Here is a 14123-nt window from a genome sequence, read left to right on the forward strand (position 1 = left end):
ATATATCTATGGTAGATGAAGATATTTATGCACTCCATTTTTGCTCGGTTGCTCTCTCTCTATATATATACTTACATATTTTGCCTCCTCTCCTCCCTTTCTCCTTCCGGTCCGGCCACCATGTTTATCATGAGAAGAAGAACTAAAATCCAGCTTCTTGTTTTAACCATCTCAATTACTCTTTTCCTAGTCCAAGCCTCCTCCTCCATCCCAGTATTGCACCACCTTCAGATCGCACACTCAGCTTGTGAAGGTACCTTATACCCAGAACTCTGCGTTTCAACTCTGTCTTCCTTCCCAGACCTAACTTCCAAAACCATCTCACAAATGATCTCTTCTACTGTCAACTACACTGTAAAAGAAGTCGAGATTTCTGCCTCTAACTGCACTGACATCCGAAAGAACCTCAAAGCGCAAGACCCACTTGAACAGCGGGCTCTGGATGACTGTTTAGAACTTTTCGACGAAACCATCTCAGAGCTTCAAACCGCTCTCTCTGATCTATCACCAAAAAGCTCACCTTCAAAGCACTACAATGACTTGCAAACGTTGTTAAGCGCTGCTATGACGAATCAGTACACCTGTCTCGATGGATTGTCCTTGGGCAATGAGCAGGTAATCAGAGAGGAGATAAAGCAAAACTTAAACAACATAAGCCATTTGGTCAGTAATTCTCTAGCGATGCTTACAAAGATGCCAAAGGCGGCCGATACCCTGAAGGACGAGGTGTTCCCCGAGTATGGTAAAATGGCCGGCAGGTTCCCGGGATGGGTGTCGCCCAAAGATCGAAAGCTGTTGCAGGCGTCGACCAACACGATGAAGTTTGATCTGGTGGTGGCTAAAGACGGGAGTGGCAACTTCAGGACGATAGGCGAGGCGGTAGCTGCGGCACCTAATTCGAGTGCAACCAGATTTGTGATCTATATAAAGGCAGGAACATATTTCGAAAATGTGGACGTGGGGAAGAAGAAGACCATGCTGATGTTCGTCGGAGATGGGATCGGAAAGACAGTGGTCAAAGCTAGTCGCAATGTCGTCGATGGCTGGACTACTTTCCGTTCTGCTACTGTCGGTAAGTGCTACTTTGTTTTTATACTATCGATTGATTAAATTAATTGATTTTCATGAATTGATTAATCGCGAGGTGATTAGTCATCCCAGCACGGGTTGACAGAATCAACATCATTCTCAGAGCTCAGAGGTTGGGTTTTTTATCGTTCTTTTTCTTCCGAGTTTATTAACCAAAAAAAGAAAAAAAAATAAGCTTCTTCTGAGTTCTACCGACTCTATAATCTTGATTTCTTTTAGATTTTTAGGGGTAAGTTTTGAGCGTCGATCGGGATCTGATGGTTATCTGTCAGCAGGATACATCGATGCCGACAATCTGTCCAATTAATAATGCACCTTGTAGGTTCTAACGTACACCACACCGCCGACCGTATGCATTTAACGTGAAACGTCAGCTGTGACTACGACATTAGAACTATCCTGATGCAGTCCAACCAAAAGTTACTTCCCTTTGACTTTGTATTTGAAACAAATGGTTGAGATCTCCTCCCAACGAAAAGCCGTTTCAATACGTTCCAACATATGATCTATGTTCGAAGCCTAGAAGACCGTTGGGACTGTTTTTATTGAATAGAGATCCCAAATCTGGAACAAAAGTCCAACGTTTAAAGAGGTTTTTCTTTTCAAAGATATAATAAGCCAAGAACTACTCTACTTTGGGGTAGAGTGGATAGTGATTATTTAAGTATTTGAATTTACATTTTCGAGTCAGTTGACAAGACTCGACCAAGGTTTTGAAAACCGGATTAAATGGAACGGTCGGATCAGTTGAATCAGAAATCATTCAAGTAATCGGTTTCATTTCACTCTAAAACTGTTCATGCACCAAAAATCATTGATTTGGTCAATAACCCGCTGATCCACTAAAACTGTTTATCTTAATTATATTAATTATTTTTTTAAATCAAAATAAATTATCTGTTCGAATTGAATGGCCGAATCACTTATTCAAAAACTAATGACGAAAACAATCCTAATTTATCAATTTTTAGAACATTAGAATTAACTGATATAGCGGTTCAGTTGGTGGGATCTTCCATGTTTGTAGAGGAGATCGACTAGCCGAAGGTTGGAGATTAAGGGTATGAGGATGGACTGCCCCCGTTGTATAACCCCAAGAATATCCACAAAAAAAAAAAAGTTTGTGATACGTTATCAACCTATCATAGGTGTGGGGTAGAGAGTATTAATTTGTATTCAATGTTTGACAAAGAAGGGGACTGAGTTGACTTGTCATAGAGAATAAGCTCCTCAACAGCCCTTGCGATCTTGGCTTCTAACCACCAAAGTTTTCTAACGTGGAACCAATGATAATAAACCCATGCAATCATAACATACATGAGACCCACAAGTGAGAGATTGAATGATGTGGGTTTCATGTATTTTATGATTGGCATGGGGTGTATCATTGATTTCAATTAATCCAATTCCGCACTGTTGTAAGTAATCAATCAATTTTGAACTTTTATTAGATCATTTTGCTCTCATGGTAGATATCCCATCTTTCAAATCTCTCTCTCCACCATGTGAGGCAAATAAAGAGAAGAGAAAAAATATATATAAAGAAAATTTTAAATTTTGGGTTTTAACTTTTAAGATCCATAAAGGAAAGAGTAAAATGGATTTCATAAAAGTTTAAAATGGACAAAATACTACTAACAAGAGCAGAGTATTGGGATCTAAAAATTCGGAGTAACTCTCCATTGTAAATATGAAAACTCACACAACAAAGTGTCACTACCTCCAAAAGGGTAGTTCTTTGTATTTTATCCTTTTTCTATGAGTGCAAATACAAATATCTATAGTTGATTTGTTTATGGGCTGAGTCGGGATTTCATTCTTTTTTTTTTAACTCAAGCCCAATCCTCATAAAAAGCCCAAAGCTCAAGTTCGTCAGTTTCCTGAGTTTGCCAGTAGAGAGAGAGAGAGAGGACCTGATCACTATTACTTGAGTTCACCGAATGTCGCTGCTAGCCTACGTTTATGGCCGACTAGTCGGAGATTGATGAAAACTATGAGAGTTGAGAAATGAGAGGACTTGGCCGCTGGATCGTTGCTACTTGAGTTTGCCGGAGAAGGTAATGCAAGAAAAAAAAAAGGTTGCCGCCTACCATTGCTAGCCTACATTCGCCACCGACTCACTAGAGATCGATGGTTTGTTGGTCGTTGCTAGCTTGAGCTCTCTAAGAAGTGGGAAGTTATAAATGATATACGATGAAGATAGGGAAAGGGAAAATCAGGTAAGGTTTTTAGTTTTATGAATTTATAAATAATAATAAATATTAGGATGCAAATGGATTGGATCGGCTTCGAATCAAGGTATATTCAAATTCGATTTGACACTGTTCATGTCGGATTCAATTTGATAGGACTCGATTTGAATTTGAATCCTATCGGTAAGTCAGATCTTCAGATTTGATCCAATTCGACTTGTTTTCTTTAAAAATAAATAAATTATTAAAAGAAAATTTAAATAAAATAAAAACAAAAAATACAAGTATTTTTTAATTGTTTTCATCATATATACATGTTTTTATAAATAAATAAATAATGTAACAAATTTATAAAAATATATTTATAAATAAATAAATAACATATATATAATATATATATCGGATCGAATAGGGGGTGATTCGAATCCGATCCAAAGATCCGAACAGGGGGTGATCTGAATTTGACCAAATAGGATGGGATCATGATCCGATCCATTTGCATCCCTAATAAATATTATATATTTTATATTATATAAAATAGTTAGACTTGAGTTGGGCTTTTTTGGCAAATCCTGAGCCCGACACACAAAGCAATCGGGCTTGGTGTTTTGGGCCCGAGGTCAAGCCTGTGGCCTTAAAAACATGTCCAAGCCCATCGAGGTACCAAGCTACGCCGTTGGGCTACCCAGCCCATGAACAGGTCTGATCTACAATATAAATACGTACAAAATAATACAAAATACAATGTTTTTCACTATACATATTTGCATTTATACTCCTTCCAAACAGAGCTTAATGAGAAAAGGAGAAGACACATAATTTTAGTAGAAAAAGAAAGAGCTAAATTTATTTTTAATTTTTATCCAGAGCCAAACCCTTCACATTTGAACCTAATAGAAGTGAAGCAACAGTAAGAAAACTTAACAATTTATTTTGGAAATTGTTAAAAAAAAAATTATCAATAGATCCGAGGTGTTGTCAAGCGTTGTGCCCACGTGTGTTGATGTGGTGCAGTAAAGTGCCCCTCACATTGCCATTAAGGCGTTATTGGGGATAAATCGACCGCATGAGGTTTATATTTGGAAGGAGTACAAATATATTTACGTTCTTGTACATATTTATATTTGTACTCTTTTCAAACTGAGACTAAAGCTGTGTTTGATTGCAATACAAAATTATGATTTATTTTTGTTTCGAATTTTACCTTATTTTATTTAATTGCAGTAATTATGATTTATGAAGTAAAATAAGACCTAAATCAGAATAAATAAAACCTAAAAGAAAATTAAACCAGAATTTACATTTATTTTCATTTGCATTCATGCATTTGTAGTAGTGTAAATAAAACTGCACTGTAATCAAACGCAGCATAAGGAATTTTTTTGATGCCTCTAGTGACAACTATTGAGGATCATTCCCTACAAAACCAGGCTCCACTGTCGGCAGGATTTAACTTTTAACCAGCAATGGGCTTCTTGCCCAATTAGGAAAGCCCAACAACGGTTGAAACGTTAATGATTTTATTCTTTTCTTATCTGCTCCCTCCTGTCTTAAAAACATTCCATGGTAAAGAAGTCTTCGTCAAAGCTGTTGGATCATGGACGTGCACATGCTTAGCTCCCTGATTTGAAACATTTAAAGGATTAATGTGGGCCTTGTCAGCATCTACCTATAGGTAGGGGTGTCAATTGGACAATATTTGATCTAATAAGTCAATTGGACAATATTTGATCTAATAAGTCAATATTTGATCCAATCCAATTCAATGAATACTTTGGATAATTTTAGACCATGTCAAATCCAATTTAATGTCTGGACTGTACACTATACTCAATTTGGTTTTAATTTAGATTGGTTCCAATCCAAACTTAATCCATTCACACCTGTATTTTTATCTTCTATTAATGGATAAGATATTGTTTCAATCGGACCCAATCCAATTTAAATCTGTTACAGATGGACTAGGCTTAATCTAGTCCAATAAATACTTTGGACTATTAACTCTGGACTGGTCCAATTCAATGTCTTATTGATCCATCCAATCCATCCAAATTGGTATTAATTTGGAAGGGGTCCAACAGTCAATTGACATGTTCAAATCTCCTATTCACACATCACTACAGCCACACATTGGGAATATCTCCAATATTTCCATGCTATCATTCATGGGGAGATACTTCAATGTAAAGCTATAGTATCTTGCAGGTAGGTGTGGATAGGATTCTTGTGGCTAGGAGATCCAGATTGTCAATTGACACCCTGGCTATTGGGCATCTCTTGAGCGGGTTCGGCTCAGTTCATTTCCATGAATATCTGCCTAGGATCGACAAACCTAAGCCTGCTCCATATCATGCTCAACCAACCCAACAGGGGAAAACATTAAAACAATAATGTACTTGTGATGGATGTGGTGGGTTCGGGTTATAAAACCGTAATCATAGATTGGACCTATGTCCGATATTTGGAAACGTTTCTTTCCATGACCTGCTTGGGTTCAATTTGGGCAGGCCCAACCCAAGCCCGGATCAATCCAACGTGTAACTTTACAGAAGCTAGGGTTGGAATTTTGGTCTTCGAGTTGGGCCTGTCACCAAAAAATTGGGCTTTTTATGTATTGGTCCGAGCTTATGTCTAGCCCTTAGGTAGCCCAAGCCCTGCCCAACCTCATCCTAACTTGAGTCCGGCCTGTTTATAGAAATGCATATATATATACCACACACACATATATATATATATATATATATATATATATATATATATATATATATATATATATATACGTGCATACATTCATAAAGTACACATACATTGATGTTAGGCTCAAATTGAACAGTTCGGGCTTGAAATTTAGTTCGACCCAGGTACAGGCTTTAGGCCAAATTCTTAGGGTTGGGCCTAGGTTGAGCTTAGCCCAGCCCAGCCTGCCCCACCCCGCCACCCGGGTTGCACCCCTTAACTGAATTTTGAAAAACAGTAGTCTCTCTCTCTCTCTGTCTCTCTAAAATCTAAATATTGTTTTGTGCTTGGCAGCTGTGGTGGGCAATGGATTTATTGCCCGGGACATGACCATCGAGAACGCAGCGGGACCTAGCAAACATCAAGCGGTGGCACTAAGAAGCGGTTCAGATCTTTCTGCATTCTATCGCTGTAGCTTCGTAGGTTACCAAGACACTCTGTATGTGCATTCTCTCAGACAGTTTTACAGAGAGTGCGACATATATGGCACAGTTGACTTCATCTTCGGCAATGCAGCTGTTGTATTTCAAAACTGCAATCTGTATGCTCGTCGTCCCAATGCCAACCAGAAGAACATTTTCACGGCACAAGGAAGAGAAGACCCCAACCAGAACACCGGCATTTCCATCCTCAACTGTAAAGTCACCTTAGCGGCGGATCTCAGTCCGGTGAAATCATCATTCCACACATATCTTGGTCGGCCATGGAAAGAATACTCCAGAACAGTATTTATAGGTTCCTATCTCGATGATCTGATAAACCCAGCTGGATGGTTAGAATGGTCGGGCAATTTTGGATTGAGCACCCTTTACTATGGGGAGTATATGAATAAAGGTCCAGGTTCAGATACAACCAACAGGGTGAAGTGGCCTGGTTACAGAGTCATCAACAGCTCTACGGAGGCAACCCAGTTCACAGTGGCATCTTTTATACAAGGAGGTGGTTGGCTATCATCCACCGGAATTCCATATTCCGCAGGTTTAAGTTGAACATGAATTAATCAATCCTTCTGCGTTGAATAACAGCAGCTAGCAGTACTGTTTCTCTTGTGGTGTAACTTATCAATTTGCTGTTGCTTGGAAGAGGTTCACCGTCGAATTCTCTATATGGTGGTAATTTCACTTATTTTTCTGTGTTACTATTAAAGCTATGTCTGAATCCGTTAGGTCTATAATTGTAATGGTTTCCAATGAATACCAGCTAGTAATGCATCTGATTTGCCTGCTGTAACAGGGCTCTTTTACTTTGCTCAACGAGAGCTTTCCCATCATATCATCACTCTCTGGGTTGGCTTAAGATTGTGGTTTATCGCGTATTAGGTGGACGCATGAGATGCATGGTTTTATATTTTATTTTTTTAAATAATTAATAATTATATAAATTTTATATATTATTTTTAATAATTGTTTTACAATACAAAAAAATAATAATTAGTTTTAGTTAGGGTTGCCAATCAATCTAACCCAATTTGGCACGAGTTGATCGGTTTCTATTATCTCCAATTGACTTGATTCAATAATTTTCCAACCTGATCAGGTTGAATCAATTTCACTTTGGTCATTTAAAAATCAATTAAAATTGAATTAACCTGGCCTATATCGTAATGATGGGCTTGGCTTTTTTTTTTTTTTTTTTTTGTAAAGTGGGTTTAATTGCTTAGATCCTTAAGGCCCACAGTAACTAAGCATGCATTTAGGGATGGAAAATTTTCCCTCATGGGGACAAAGGATGGAGAAAGTTTCATCCCCATTGGTGGGGATGGGGAGAGTAGTCCCTGCCCCATGGGACCTCAATCCCCACCCGATGAGGATTATAAATTTTAATTATTTTATTTTTAATTTTTAAATTAAATAAAAATAAAATAAAATAATTGACATCATAAAAAAAAGTTATGGGGAATAGGAATCCCTGTGGGGATGGGGATAACCTTGTCCTTATGAGCAGGGATGGGGATAGGGATTTTTGTGGGAATGGATCCCATCCCCACTGTGCCCAATTGTTCCTATACACATTACAGATTTTTTTCATAAAATTTATTTTAAATCTGAAAAATACAAGTTAAAAATATGACATATTTTTTAAATCCAAAAAATTCAACATGAAAGCTGGGAGAATTTTCCACCAAAGTTAGGAGATATTTAATCCTACTTTTTCTTGAAAAACTACAGAGTAAATTTATTTGTGATGGCCTGGAAGGGCTTTGACATATTTTTCCGATTGAATTTACGGGCTACATGTAATTCAGGATTTTCCCTTTTTCATGAACATTATACTCTGACTGATAAAAGTGGGACTCGATCCCAGTCTCTACTACAACCAATTAGCTAGCTTTTTTATGTCTCCTATACACCCATAACTTGCAATGAGCTGCATCGAAGAGCATGAGAAATACTGCTAGAAGGGTCCAACACGGAGATTAGCGGGGCAAAAGTACAGGTTTCAACTACATCTTCTTTATTGTATACATTTGAGTAGTGGGGATCGTCGGGGAGAATATTCAATATTGCATTATAACTTTTAGATAAACTCAAAATTCATCGTCATTATCCAAGCCTTATCCCAATCATATGGGATCGGTTATCTGAATCCTGTTTTATTAATTTATTTTGTTTAATTTCATATCCATTATTAAACCATTGGCACTTAAATCTTCCTTACCTTTCTAGTCCATTCAACTTGTAACAAATCATTTCTTACCGGTGTTGTTGATGGTTTTTTATACACACTTCCAAACCATCTTAATTTATTTTATCTTGTTTTATCACATATTGGAATGACTCCTAAATTCCCATAAATGACTTCATTTATAATCTTATTCTTTTTAGTTTTTCCACTCATCCATCTCACCATACACATATTTACTACACTCATTTTTCGGGCATATTTCTTGAATGCCCAATATTTTGTTCCATACAATATAGCTAGCCTTATAATTGTTTTGTAGAATTATCTTATTAGCATTCACCCATCACATAAAACTCCATATACACCCCCTCCATTTTGCCCATCCTACTCTAATTCTATGGGCAACATCTTCCTCGATCTCTCCCTTGTTAGGAATCATCAAACCAAGCTACCAGAAAAAGTCACATTGATTTATTTTTTGGTCTCCAATTCTAAGCATACTTTGATTTGCACCCCCATCCCATTGTTGTCAAATTTATATGTGGTAACCTATTTTCTAAGGCATTTGTCTATAAGTTTAATTTTGCATTTAATCATTCATTAGTTTCAATAAGAACAATGTTATTAATAAACAACATAGATCATGGGACCTCCCTAAATATGTTTAATTAATTCATTCATAATTAATGCAAATAAATAAGGGCTAAGTGTTGGACCTTGGTGAAGACCCATCATAACTGTAAAATATAATGTCTTTCCATGGGTATTCTAATATTGGTTGGTGTGTCAATACATATATCCTTAATTAGACCTATATGCCTATTTTGAACCCCTTTCTTCTCCAAGACCATATGAAGACTTCTCTTTTTTTTCTCTAAACTTTTCTATCAATCTTCTCAAAAGAAAGACGACTTTTATAGTTGATCTCCGTAGCATAAATCCAAGTTGGTTTTCTAGTATATTTGTCTCATATTGTAATTGTTTCACAATTATTCCCTCCAAAGTCTTTATAATATGGTTCGTGAACTTAATCCCCTCATGGTCATTACAATTTTGTATATCATATTTGTTCTTAAATATAACTCAAAAATATGGATTTGAAATAAAATGGTCCATATCTCCTCAACTTTGAGTTTTGTCGATTCGTGCTAAGTTGTTCACTAACCAATAAGAATTAATAAAAAAAATCATTGGGTGGTTTTAATTGGTCAAACACAAAAAAATGCGATCTTTGACTTACATCAATATACCTCTTATTGTAATTATTGCACTTTCACATGTCACAGCAAACAATCAGGCCCTTATTGGTTAATGCAGAATTTATCACAAATTTTCAAGTTTAGAAGATTTTTCCACGAAAGCAAATAGTTTGTATTTATTTATGCACAAGAAGATCTACTACCCACAAGACACTCCTAACTTGTATGTTGCCATTGATAGGGTTTGTACGTGAGATTTGCAGCTATAGACTTATAGACAGCGTATTGTAGGTAGCAGATTAGGACACATATCTTTTATAATTTTGGTAAAGTAAATTTATAAGTTTGTTTAGTATGAATCAAAGTAGGCAAAGATGGTGAATGCATTAAGTAAGCACTTAGAAAATTTTGACACATGTCCCTTAAAATACCCCCACTCTACCCATGAAAAAGACTAAAAACAACTTTTGATACAGTTGTAAGAATATTAATTTGTGCCTACTAGATTCGGACTCGATCCGAACTCTGGTTGGAGGATATGGGACTTGTATATATGGTATGGGCTTCTAACTATGTGTAGACGGGCCAAATTGGGCTTGAATACAAAACTTATGTGTTGCTTGGGAAGTTATGGGGTATATTGCCTTTTGTAATTGGTTATCCATACTCAAGCCTCTTTTAGAGAAGTGTATATTGCCTTTTGTTCCTAAGGCTGTGTTTGATTGCAGTGCAGTTCTATTTGCACTAGTACAAAGGCATGGGAATGCAAATGAAAAAACAAAAAAAAATGCAAATTTCTTGTTTAATTTTATTTTGGGTTTTACCTTATCATGCTTCAAACCTTAATTTACTTCAATCAAACCAAATAAGTTAAATGTCTTGGAATTGTAATTGCTGATCTTTTGGGTACATAAATGTATTCTTACGAAATACATGCAAAACTGAACCAAAATTTGTGCTCTCTTACCAAACCCAACTGTCAACTTATGAACACAATCATCATTGCTTATAAATTATTCCACACAACAATAAGGAAAGAAAATGAGATAATTCAAATCAATAGCTGTGAGATTAGATATTTATATTCATCATCATCATCTAAGCCTTATCCCAACTATATGGGTCCCATCCGTTACATGAATCCTATCTCAAAAGCTTAATTATGGTCAAGTAACTTAGGAGATATTGATTGTTGTCTTTAAAAGGTTGGGTTTTATCTGATGATGGTGTGATCTTACATATGAATGTATTTTTATGGTTATAGTCTCTTAAAGATGAAATTCAAACTCATAGAGCATTAGGCCAAGGGACCATCATCTCACATGGTTTTTTTGAATTTATGGGATAAAAATTCAAGCTCCCGCCCCCCTCCAAGGAGTCTCCTCAGTCTCAATTAGGTCCTTGGTCATGGTGATGGAGACCAAAGCTTTGAGGAGGGGAAGGCTCTGGCAGAAGTTGTAGGAGTTCACCTTATTATGAAGAAAAGACTCTACCATAGCAGTGGGCCAAGTGGCACCTCTACTTGATTTTGAAAGACTGATAAACTGAAGGCTCTCATGCATTTACAATTATAGATCTCAATAATAGGATTTTATTAATATATGTTCACTAGTTCTGTTATGTAAACAGAAGCAGCAATCATGCTGCACACTTGTATAGCTCAACATGACAGACTCCAAATTGGTTACTGTGGTCAGTTGTGGACCTACTAATGACTGATCTGGTTTTGCTTCAATTTTTCTTTATTTTTCCGTGTGACAAGTGGCAAGTGGCAACACAGCATTGGGCCTTATTATACAACCTCCCAGCTGAGGCCATCCAAATATCCAATGGTGGGTTCCAGTCCATAAAGGACACGTGGCATTACTTCTCAAGAAAATAAATAAATAAGAAAGAAGAGGCTACAACTTAAAGTTAGAATCTCTAGCCCTAAGCCTAAGGCCATAAAGGAAGATGAGAATACAACTCAAGCTGTCGACATTACATGTATAAATATATATACATAAATGTAAAAGAAAAAAAAGGAGATAATAGTGATGAAGACTGACTGCTTGCTCTAATGGGTTGGGTTGGGCCTCCAAGGAAATATTAATAAAGAGTATCCCTCGATTCTCAACGTCACTGGTAAATTGTTCTAACTCCTCGGCCACGGCCAAGCACAGAAGCAGTCACAATTGCAGAGCTGCAGAATACAATTTGTTATACTGATAGAACCAAGCACAGAGCCTCTCTCTCTCTCTCCCATCTATCTGTTTGCTCTGCTTTTTGCATGTGAGGGATATCAGAGCCGCACATGAACCCCAATGCACAGACATACGGTCTAATCTGAGCCATCACTTTCTGTCAAAGCAGGAAACAAGGAGAAAAAAAAACAAAAGAAAAAGTTGGAGACTTTAATCTTATTTCTTAATTTGATCTTTTTATCCAATCCCATTGGCTATTTTAGAACCACTTTTGGACTTAGGATGACTGGGGTTCCCGGTTTCCTACTATCTTTACTTTTTTGGGGTTTTTATCTATTTTTTTTCTACGTGGACTCACACTGACCAATTCTTAGTCTTCTTTTCCCAAAAGTATATTATCATTGATTTTATAAACTGAGCCACCCTTTTTCTTCCTTCTCATTGTCCCACAACTACATCAAAGTCTAAGTCTGCTTAAAAAGATGAGATCTGTTTTAATATAAAATCTTTATCATTCTCTTCACTAAGATTACTTAGGTTACTGTGTCACTGCTTCTTTTTATCTGTTTTCTAGTTAACCTGGGTCTGGGTGGGTGGACCAGGTGATGGATGGTTGGAGTTTGGACAAATGGGAAAATAAATTTGTTTTTCTCTTTTCTATCAACTTTGACGACCAGTGTGTTTGATGTTTTTCTACATTCTACCCCCATTAACTACTAGGGTCTATGGGGTTTCTGACCTCTTAAGCGTAATCAAGGTCCTTGAGCAAGGCTGGGGAGTCATTCCAGTCCATCAACCATAGTTAATGGGCTCTACTGGCTTAGTCAGCCCAGATTATAATTTTGGGCCATATGGTCGGGGTGTCACTAAGGTTAGAGACAACCCATATGCCCAATTGCTCATAACTAAAAAGCAGATGGGTAGATTCATACCCTTCAGCCACACCATAGATTGAGTACTGAGTAGATGAGTATTGAGTTGGAATGGAACCAAGTATTCTCTCTCTCACTCATCATAGGTCTTGTCTGGTTTTTGCTGGGACTTTTATGACACAAGGAATGTATCATTGAGATTTATAACACCTAAATGGTCCATCCTATGGGTCCTTATAATGAACCCACTTGATTTGATTTATTAGAGGAACTCACTTAAAGTGATTATAAATGGTATGGATGGTTTTGGGGAGAGATTATACTATAATTAACGAGTTGTGTGGATTTTTTGTTTTTTTTTACTAAAACATTTCTATTTTGATTTTAGTCCTCTATTAGATGGTGTTTGGTATCGATTTAGCTTTTGGAAGAAAGGGTGCCAGCTCTGCATTTGAGATGAGTTTAACAAAAAAAATGCCTAAAAAGTTATTTAGTTGAGTCATTTATCTAATAAATGGCTCTTCCGAAAATCATGTGAACCGTTTATTAAATTTTGATGTTTTTCATTTTCAAGACTGATTTTTTCACTGTTTGGCTTATATGACGCCTAATGGTGCTGAGATGTAAAAAGAATCATACAAAACGTTTAAAGCAGATTTTGTCTCGTTTTTCAAAACAAAATCGTACAAAACATTTATCTTATAAATGTCATCGGCACCAAACAACCTCTTAATTGTTAGGGCAAAAAATATAATTATTAAAAATTAATACTTTTTCACTTCCTTTAATTCTTCTTTCATTGATTCCTATATTTAAGGTGCTAACTTCCAGTTCTCTTTTCTTCTAAACCTATATTAAAGATATTTTTATTTCTCACTAATAAATTCTACTTATAAATTCATAATATTATTCATTTACAGTAGTTTAATCCGTGAATGGTAATTAACCAAAGAATATATCATATATTCAATATATTGATTAATTAATTTGATTTCAGTTGTTTTCTCTTGAGACTAGTGATTAATCGATCAAAGTATTTTTAGCACAAATCAACGAAGATAACTAACAAGTAAAGTGTGGAAAATGGAGATAAAAACGAGTTAATTAAGGCCTACTGAAAAGTTGGTATTAAATACAGTAAAAGTGTAAAACTGAAAAGGAAAAAGAAAAAGAAAAAGGAAGACGAAACAGAGGGAGTTCTGCTTATAAATAAAGAACACCGGGTCT

The 14123-nt window shown here is 36.3% G+C and overlaps 1 protein-coding gene across 1 annotated transcript; it reads left to right on the forward strand.

Moving 5' to 3' along the window:
- LOC104598897 (pectinesterase-like) lies at nt 1–7247 on the forward strand. Its single transcript, XM_010261179.3, has 2 exons — nt 1–1072; nt 6312–7247. The coding sequence occupies exons 1-2, from the start codon at nt 16–18 to the stop codon at nt 7004–7006; spliced, it is 1752 nt and encodes a 583-aa protein (XP_010259481.1). The 5' UTR covers nt 1–15; the 3' UTR covers nt 7007–7247.
- The last annotated feature ends 6876 nt before the right edge of the window (nt 7248–14123 follow it).

This window comes from Nelumbo nucifera, chromosome 3, assembly GCF_055504915.1.
Source record: "Nelumbo nucifera cultivar China Antique chromosome 3, China Antique-T2T, whole genome shotgun sequence".
Taxonomy (NCBI): Eukaryota; Viridiplantae; Streptophyta; class Magnoliopsida; order Proteales; family Nelumbonaceae; genus Nelumbo; species Nelumbo nucifera.